The 9,245-nt window shown below is 45.5% G+C and overlaps 1 protein-coding gene across 1 annotated transcript; it reads right to left on the reverse strand.

The window, feature by feature from the left end:
• Positions 1-1,715: 1,715 nt before the first annotated feature.
• LOC142051351 (protein ELYS-like) lies at positions 1,716-4,887 on the reverse strand. Its single transcript, XM_075080491.1, has 4 exons — positions 4,765-4,887; positions 4,580-4,636; positions 3,200-3,346; positions 1,716-2,009 (listed from the first exon to the last, which is right to left on the reverse strand). The coding sequence occupies exons 1-4, from the start codon at positions 4,861-4,863 to the stop codon at positions 1,818-1,820; spliced, it is 495 nt and encodes a 164-aa protein (XP_074936592.1). The 5' UTR covers positions 4,864-4,887; the 3' UTR covers positions 1,716-1,817.
• Between the last annotated feature and the right edge of the window lie 4,358 nt (positions 4,888-9,245).

A 9,245-nucleotide genomic window follows, 5' to 3' on the forward strand; every position in this document is an offset into this window, starting at 1 on the left:
TTTCCTGCATTAGCTGGTTTTGTTACCGTTGAGAACGGCTTTGGTCTTGCGGCTGTAAAGCACGAGGGAAAAACGATCAGCCTTGTGCAATCAAAGCGATGGTTAGTTGTGCGTTATGTTCCCCCCCAAAATTACCTCCTCTTGGTCCGGATGAAGGCAGACGGGAAGGCTTGGCTCTCCCTGCAGCCAGCTGCCTCCGACCTCTAGGCAGGGTCTTGCCCTGTTGGCCTGAGAGAGAATTTCTGGCAACTGCTCTCTGTCTCCAGCGAGGAGCACGATCGTTCTGATGAACAAAAAGTGTAAAGCAAGAAGTTTCACCCCGTATTTTTAGCCAAGCGGAAGGAAGACTAGAATAATAACAGAACCTACAACTTTAAGTTAAAACCATTCCCGCACTCTGCAGAACCTGATTCTGACACGCTCGTCAGCACCCACAAGTTTCACGTGGCTGACAAAACAGCAGCCTTGCCCTTGTTTTTCCTGAAACGCCACTGCCCCAGGTGACTGAATCTCCAGGGCAACGGCGGGTTACGTTGGACAAAAGGAAGTGAGGATTAAAATGAGGAAGAGAAAGCTACCTACACACCCCTTCCCCCTGGATGGAAGTTTTCAAATGCAGGACCTAAACCTTCCAAAGCCACCTGGGTAAGTTTGCTGCCCTGGAGAACTATGGTTCCCTGAAACAGCACGTGGATCACAGAACCACAACAGAAGTTCCCGTAACACAAAATTTGACCTGCCGATTTTGAGATACAGAAGTTAGGTAAGAATTTTGGTCCAAAAAGTGGTAAAATGAAAGCTGTGGAATTGCAGACCTCACGCTATAACTTGAGGAAATAATAAAAAGAACAACCCGTAATGTAAATGTTGCCTGTGGGTTGGCACCCAGAGCTGCGTGCAAGATACAAGAGATGACATACAACACACTCTTCATTCCACAGTGACTCAAACAACTTCCAATCATCTGAACCCTACATAACGTACGTCTCTGAATATCTGAATGGTAAGAGTGGCTGACAGGAAAGATACTTATTTCATCCTCAGACACAAACAAACTGTTTGAAGTGGACTCAACAACAGCCTGGAACACGGAATTTCCAACTGCACGGGGCAGCTTTGGAGTAGTGACACATTTTGTTCAACTTTTAGGTTCAGCTGTAATGTAAGGTGCAGAGGCTTATTGCAAGTATTTCAAAGAAGGGTGTGATAAAGAAAGCAGGATTCTTACTGAGCGCTGTTAAACCGGTTAGTAACCCCTGAGAGAAACTGGCACACTCGGCAGGACTTTTACGCTTACCATGAGATGAACGTTCATCGCCTGGTTCAGCCGTGCTGCTGCCGTACAGTTGGCACGCTGCAGGTGCTGGACTAAAAGAATTTCATGAGTCCGTAAAAATTTCTCCAAACACTTCTACGAGAAATAACACATTTTAAAACATATATGATGATCCTGCCTCTTCTCTTGGCAAAGAAGGGATTCAGATTTTTTTCTTGACCACACTTACTTGTTCAGAGTCTGTAAAAGGCAGCTTCAGGAAGTCTCCCACTAGTCCCGTCTCCTGACAGATGTCATACATATCTTTTAATAGCTCTTCCTCCTTTAACTGAGCGGCGTCTTCCTGCAGCAGACCCCAAGCCTCCGCCATGCACCTGTAGTTAATTTTTTGAGATGTAAAGGCGTATTAATAGTATAACTAAAAAGATGCCCCACAATTATTGTGCTCAAAGTTTAAAGGAAACTTAGGGGACTGTGATTTCTAGTCTTTGTTCTCCACCTTTCACAGGATTTCAATGCCAAAATGGTGGCATATATTTCTTTACCTATTGGACAACAGCACAGTGAGGAAAAGCCGCTCTTCACAACTGCTTGAGAACGGTGGCTTCATCATCTGCATGTATCTGAGGGCTCGCCCATGCTCTCCTTGGCACATGAGGGACCCAAGAATTCTCACGTGTTGCCACGACACAGGTTTGATTGTAGCTGGGTGAAAGAGCAGGGCCAGGGAATTCTGCAGAAGGTGGAGATCAGGTTTACTAAGATCACAGAATCCCAGGTTGGAAGGGACCTCAGCGATCATCTAGCCCAACCTTTCTGGGAAGAGCCCAGTCTAGACAAGATGGCCCAGCACCCTGTCCAGACGACTCTTGACGGTGTCCAACGTGGCCGAGTCAACCACCTCCCTGGGGAGATTATTCCAACGGTGACTGTCCTCAGTGTGAAAAATTTCCCTCTGGTGGCCAATTGGAATCTCCCCAAGAGCAACCTGTGGCCATCCCCCTTGTCCTCTCCATGCGACTCCGTGTAAAAAGGGAGTCTCCACCTTCTTTGTAGCTACCCCTTAAGTGCTGGTACACGGGGATGAGATCCCCTCTGAGCCTCCTTTTCTCAAGGCTGAACAAACCCAGCTCTCCCAGCCCATCCTCGTACGGCAGCTTCCCAGTCCTCTGATCATCCTGGTGGCCCCTCTCTGGACCCCTTCCAGCCTGGCCACATCCTCTTTGTACAGAGGGGATCAGACTGGACACACAAGCACACAACAAAACTGTTCAAAAGTTTCTTCAGTAAGGGTGAATGTCCTTAATACCGGACAGGTAAATATAAATTCTTTACTATTTGCAGAAAAAAAAAATAATCAGTTAGCCATACAGAAAAAAAACAGAGTCTTTTAAAAGGAGAGATTCACACTTGGCTAGGGTAACCAAATCCCCATAGGCAAACATCACTTCTTATAAATACAACTTATTCTCCCAGACAGGTTGTATTAAAATTGTGACAGGCAATGAACAACCTTCAGCATCAGAAGGAACATGAATTAGATTGAAGTGTCACTTTTGCGGTCTTCTGTCTCAAATCTTGCTGCTAGGATGGTCGCTTGACTATTTAAAGTACCCAAACCACTGCTTTTGAGAAAGTGCTCGACTGCTCTGATGAGAACAACCTGAACAGATGGCTTTGGCAAGTCACACGTCAAGCATTAACGTTGACTTCTTCATTGTCTTAATCCATTTCCTGTCAACGCAATTAAAACCAAACTGCAGATCATCACGTATTGCTGAAGGTGCTGCTGGAGCAGGATTACAAAAGAAGCTTCCCATGTTTTATCACCTGTTGTTAGCTAAGCACCAGGTTTTTAAAGTCATTTGCTAGATCATAGCCTTGTACTACAACGTATGCCTAACTAAACTGTCACATGCTTACTTCATAGTCCTTGTGGTCTAGAAGCCAAAATCCTTGAATAAGCTTAACAAGGCCCGAAGGGATGGCAAAGGCAGCTGCGAAGGAGTCGACGGAAGTTTCTGTTTTGTTCAGAAAGGAATGCATGATGTCTAGCAGCAAGTAAATTGTCTGATATCAAGTATCTAATTAAGGCTAATAAATTTGCAAGACCAACAATTTATCACATGGAATAATATTATTAATATATATTTATTATTATTATTAATATTATTAATATATTATTATTAAGTAATAAAAGGATATAAGAATATCATAGTGGTAGGACGCAGAAAATACTCATGTATTAGTCTTGCCATTTTATGCTGTTGTAACCTGAAGATAGTCAGGCCCTAACAACAAAATTGCATTCTGAATAAATAACCAGAAAGACAGACTCTTTGATTTCTCCAAGGCATTCAGAAAGGTTGCCTTTCGATATTTAAATAGTTCCGTTGGAAACTCAGGCTCCCTCTTTAGTCACTGGAGCCAACAGCTGGACATTCAAAACACGTGAACGGCCAATGCTTGGTTATTAAAGCAAACAAATTCTACAGCTGGTTTTTCCCTCCTTTCCAGCGTATATGAAACAACTGAAATTAGGGTGTCCTTACAGCACAGCTTAGCTCTGAATGATTAAAACTGGATTTAAACCAGTACCTGGATCACTCATCGGCAGTGTCGTTTTCTCTTTCTGACAGCTGTTTTGGGGGGTGTATTCTCATCAGAGAGCTCCAGGGTGCAACAGCTTTTAAAGCCCCTGCTCTCTAGGCTCCCCTCTCGGTTCAGGCAACAAACAACCAAAGCAACACAGTGTATTTCGGCAGCTTAAAAATTCAGTTTCTGCCCAATGGCTTTTCTCTTCTCTCTCTTTATTATTCTGTGTGCCCGCACTTGTAACAGCACAAAAGCAAGCCCTCTTAGCTGTGCTGGAAAATGGATGATTTCAGCAAAATCAGGTCCTGGTAAACCGCTGTCAGAAATCCTTTTGCTCTGAAGCAGCACATTCTAGGGCATCGCTCGAGGAAGCAGCCGTTTGCTACAGGCGTGGGTGCTTTACAAAATGAAAAACTTTAATTTTGAGAAAACCTAAGGGAGCTTTCTACCTTTAACATTGCTTAGTAAACCTCTTTTCTCATATCAGAAAAGACTTTGCAAAAAAGCATTTTCAAAATTCCTAAAAAATCCACAGTACAAACAAATAATCAAAGCTTCCTTCTGTGCCTTCATTCTAAACTACATGTTTTCCCTTGCATTGTGTTTGAAGCATAAATTAGAAGACGCATTGAACGCGTAGGTGACAGACATTTCAGACCCCTGATGCGCGTATACTGGAGGTGTGACAGAAATAACTCCAAGGGATACAATTGCATGTTTGTGGCTTTCTTCAACGCCTTCTAGCAAACAGAGCTCCAGCAGTGCCTGGAATGAGAAGGGAAAAGGTTTTTAAAAACTCCTCTCTTTGAGAAATCATTGGCTTTGGGGGGGGGGCTGGGCTGGGGCTGGGGCTTGTGGTGGTGGTGGTTGCCTTCAGGGAACACAACACTCACCCGTAAACTAGGAGGTGGGTATTTCCCAGCTCCTCCTTCCTCTCTCCGCCACAGCTCCTCAACTTGGTCTCCCAACTGGGAAACCATCCCATCGACCATCAGGCAGTCAGAATCCCATTTGCCTCTGGAACAAAATGTAGCGAGGATTTGACAGAGGAAAACACTAATTCCAGCCTCGCGGTGTCACAGATTTCCTCCAGCCACAACAAAACCAGCAAAAGCTCCCACGAGCCCAAGAACGGAACAAACAGACAAAGGCATGATCGTGACTTGAAATAGACTGGAAAGAAATTTCTCAGTCAGGTGAAAGGTGTTCATTAGATCATAGTGAGCTATTAAAGGAGTTCCAAGTAGGAATCCTAGAAGCTCCCTTATTAAGGGGAAAGTTGCAGTGACCTTTTAGTTTTCAGGTTTTCTTTTGTGCCGCATTACTTGTAATACAAAGGCAGTGTGAGCAAAGCTACCCCAAATCTCACGCCTCCAGCAGGAGTGTTCCCACACACAGCGGTGAGACCACAGCACGGAAATGTCAGGCTTTGTTCTCAGCACCTCGCTTCTGTTACTGAAAAACAGTCACGGTCAGAAAGCTGAGCCCGCAGCTGAATTCTGGTACCACCTGAAGCAGCACGTTTGTGCCTCTGCACATGCCATCACAGTGACGGAGGGCTGGCCTGGTAAACACTGCATTCCTCAGAAGCCCATCGCAGGCTCCTGCGGGCTGCGACGCCAGCCTTTCATTTCCCGAGGAGGACGAGCAGAAGCAGCACGCTGGAGGTGGTGCTTCTAAGGAGCCCGTGAGCCTGTACGAGAGTTACCTCAGAAGGAACCTCAGGAAGAGGAGCTTGAAAGCCAACGCCTGACATAGAGCAGCTTCCACCTGGACTCCTCCTGCAGCACCTTGTTCACGGTGCCACAGCCTGAGCTTCTTTAGGACTTGCTTTAGTTACAGTACAGGTGCCAAATTAAAATCTGCTCTCACCTAACCCAAGGCACATCACCTGTATGCCAGGGAGCCAGTCCAGGAAAGGGAGTTCCCGTGAGGAAGGCACTTTTATCCAGTCGCCAGGAGAGCGCTGGCTGTGCCAGCTGCGTGGACCTCTGCCCATCTCCTTCAAGGACACCGCGGTGCTTGGGAGTAGGAGATTTGGGCCAATCCCCTTATCGCCATCTACTACTCGTCAAGGAGAGAGATTATTTTTGGTTTTTAAAACATGCTTTCTTCTGTGTCCAGAACAATTGCTCTGCAAAGGCCGTGCCTTGCTGACCTGGCCGTGGCTGATCCTGTCCTCATCACATGCCCTTTTCCAGTAGTCACAAATCACACAGAATAGCCAGTGAATTACGTGCGCTTCAAAGAAACGATGATACCAACCAAGGGCACTAAGCAGAGGTATATATCAACGTTTTAACCCAGGAAAGTAACCTCTGTGTTCTGCAGAACACGCGCATCACTGAAGTCAAGGCTGTTGCCGGCAAATGCATGAAGCGTAGCAAATGCAGCTGTTGATGGAAAAGCCACTCGCTGCCGCTTCTGAATTTGCAGTGGAACTGTTCTAGAGCTTTCCTGCACGTCTTACCTTGATAAATGCTCCAGTTTCTGTCAATGACCCGCGTAGTAGCTCTGAATCAGAGGATAATTGTAGAAAGGTCTAGAGAAACGCATATCATCACCTACAGGCAATAAGTAAGATGTAAGTTAAAGGAGTCACATCACATTTTCAACCTACAGCTTTTGACTGAAAAAGACAGAAGAACACACAAGCTGAGCATCAAAAGCACAGGCCAGCCTCTGACTTTGAAAGAAGCCAAGCCTCTTTCTGCCTTTGCTAAAAGAGACCTACGACCCAAGAGTCAACTCCTTCTTGTCCCAAGTGCCATTTCAAGTTTACAGCTGAGGTCGCATCCAGAACACGTAGCGTCAGCTGAGGTTCACTGTAAGAAAACCCAATTCTCAAAGGGAATGGGTTTTTAAACACGTCACGTGAGCATGCGTAAGACAATTAAGGCTGACAATAGAATTTATAACCCATCCAAATGATGAACTATTTCCAAGGTGTATTTTTTCCTCAAACAATCAGTAACAAGTTCAAAACGTACAGCTTTTACTGTAAAATCAAGCATTCCCGTGTTGGTGCTTTAGGAGTTACTTGTTTAAAATCCCAAGTATTTCAAGCTGTGGGCACGAGCAACTCCTTCACTCAGAGGCTTAGTGCTGTTTCTGAGAAACACCCCGGAAAGAAACTGTTGGCATCATTCTACACGGCGTAGTTGAAAAAAACCAGTCAAACCTCCATTTCAGCAGCAGAACTTCAGCATCTGCTGTCACTGAACCGGCACGACTTGGTATTGATGAAGCACTGACAGAACCATGGCTAAGCAGGTGTTCATAGGAGCCACTTACTGCTACAAATGCAGGACGGTTTATGCTTACCTGAGCCCTCGGGCAGGAGACGGGACCAACAGAACCAGAGGACCACTCGTGCATACAAAGCTGTGAGGCTGGTTTCTGCCAGCTTCTTTGTCAAGTCTGCAAAACAGGTAAAAAACGCTTAAGAGGACTGTTGGTATGCAATTTCTTTTCTTTTTTGCAAAACTCCCCTCATTGCACTAAAGCGAAAGTAGAAAAATAACACGGTAGAAATCTTTGCCTGTGCATTTTTCACTCCGTGTCACTTCCTTCTCTGAAGAAAAAACCCACAGTCATAAGCCACCCCTACAAAGAAGCAGATTCACTAAAGGCTAAATAAAACAAAGTAAAGTCTGTTCTGTTCAATCCACTCATGAATAAAACATCTGTTTTTCACAGAGCAGAGATTTTTACTCTAGCAAAGGGATATTCCCTTTTCTCCTCAATATGCCAAGAACAATTTGTAATAGAAACAGTCACAGAAATTCATGCAACTCACTTCACATGTCACTCATTCGTGCTTCCTTTCCTTTTTTAGTCATTTCCAATCCAATATTTGCATGCAATTACGCACTGCTAGCTGACAATCAAAGGGAGTATTTGTCACAGTGCCACATCCCGCTGCTGTAATTTCAAGCCGGGTGCTTGCACAGCTCCTTGCTGAACGCAGCCTCCCCACCCACTCGCACCAGCCCCGCAACAAACTCTTGCCTGAACTCAACGCGCGTTAAGTGGCAGCCCCAACCCCTCCCATTTAAGCCCCTTCTCCCCGCTACATCTGACTTTCTGCCAATCAGCAAAACCAACAGCAGCTCCTCTTTCCACAATTACAGTCCCAGCATCATCCCAAATCTTAATAAAACATACCACAGAGTTAGAAATACTGTGACAAACCTTTTCCAGACAGCTCGTGGGCTGCTGTTAGAAAACAGTTTAAGACTCTGCTAAGGTTGCTCAAAAGCAACTGGCGGCGCTGAAGAGCCTGTAACCTCTGCGGGTCAGTGGAGCTGCAGGAGCCGTCAAACAGCACAACACCTTTTCAAGAGCAAGTATGAAATCGTCAGCCTGCAGAGCAAGTTCAGAGTCGCAAAGTGCACTTCCAGATCTGCGGGCAAGACCATCTACGAGCAGATCACTGAATGAGCTCAGCTGGAAAGAATGACTCTAGGTTTGCAGCACGGCTGCACTAGTACTCACAGATTTGGTCAAATGCGCCTTTTGTATAGATCACTTTGCTCCATGTCCAGTCAAGGGCAAACTCTACATTAGCAGCAGAACTTGGCTGCTCTCTAAAAAGAGAGAACAACAAAGAAATGAATCAAGAATTCCAAACTAAAAAAATATGCAACACAAAAACCACATAAGAAGTGTTACCTTTAGATGTCCAAAGCTTAATGCAGCCGGTCAGAAGCCCTACAGAACCTGTCTGGGCAGCAGCTGACAAGACCGCCTCTAACTGCTCCTCCTAAACGTAGCAGACAAAAGAAAAGGAGAATCCCACCTGCTTTCAACATCCCAACCACCAACAGTAAGTGCTTGTTTCTAACTGTGCCCTCACTCGGGCATCACAGGCTGGGCTGCTTGTTGCTGGGAGGAGCACAGGAAATTTTCCCTCTGACATGACAACTTACCAAAGGCTAACTCTGATCTTTAGTCACATGCCTCTGCTTTATAGTCTCAACTTACTGAGTCCCAATTAACTATTCTCAGCAACGTGCCCTGCTTATACCCACGGCACACGGGGTGCAGAGAAGTTTGCCATCAGGGGTGCATGAAGGGGACAGAACAAACAGAACTCTGCAATGTTTGCATGGAAAGGGCGAAGCCAAGATCAAGCAGCTTTCCAGACTACAAAGACATGAAGCAGTTACGACACCCCAAACATTAAGTTGTCATTTTCTAAAATGACAGAAAAGAAGTGAAACAGTTACGGTCTAATAGGTTTCAGTTTTAGGCGCTTCAAACAGTGTGTTCTAATGCCGTGGCAATCCTTCAGAAGGGCAAAGCACAGGCAGGCACAGACGTGCACTGTTAAGGAGTAGCCCATTGCAGCTGGTTCTGGTACTTCTTCCAG

This window comes from Phalacrocorax aristotelis, unplaced genomic scaffold (genome assembly GCF_949628215.1).
Source record: "Phalacrocorax aristotelis unplaced genomic scaffold, bGulAri2.1 scaffold_91, whole genome shotgun sequence".
Classification (NCBI taxonomy): Eukaryota; Metazoa; Chordata; class Aves; order Suliformes; family Phalacrocoracidae; genus Phalacrocorax; species Phalacrocorax aristotelis.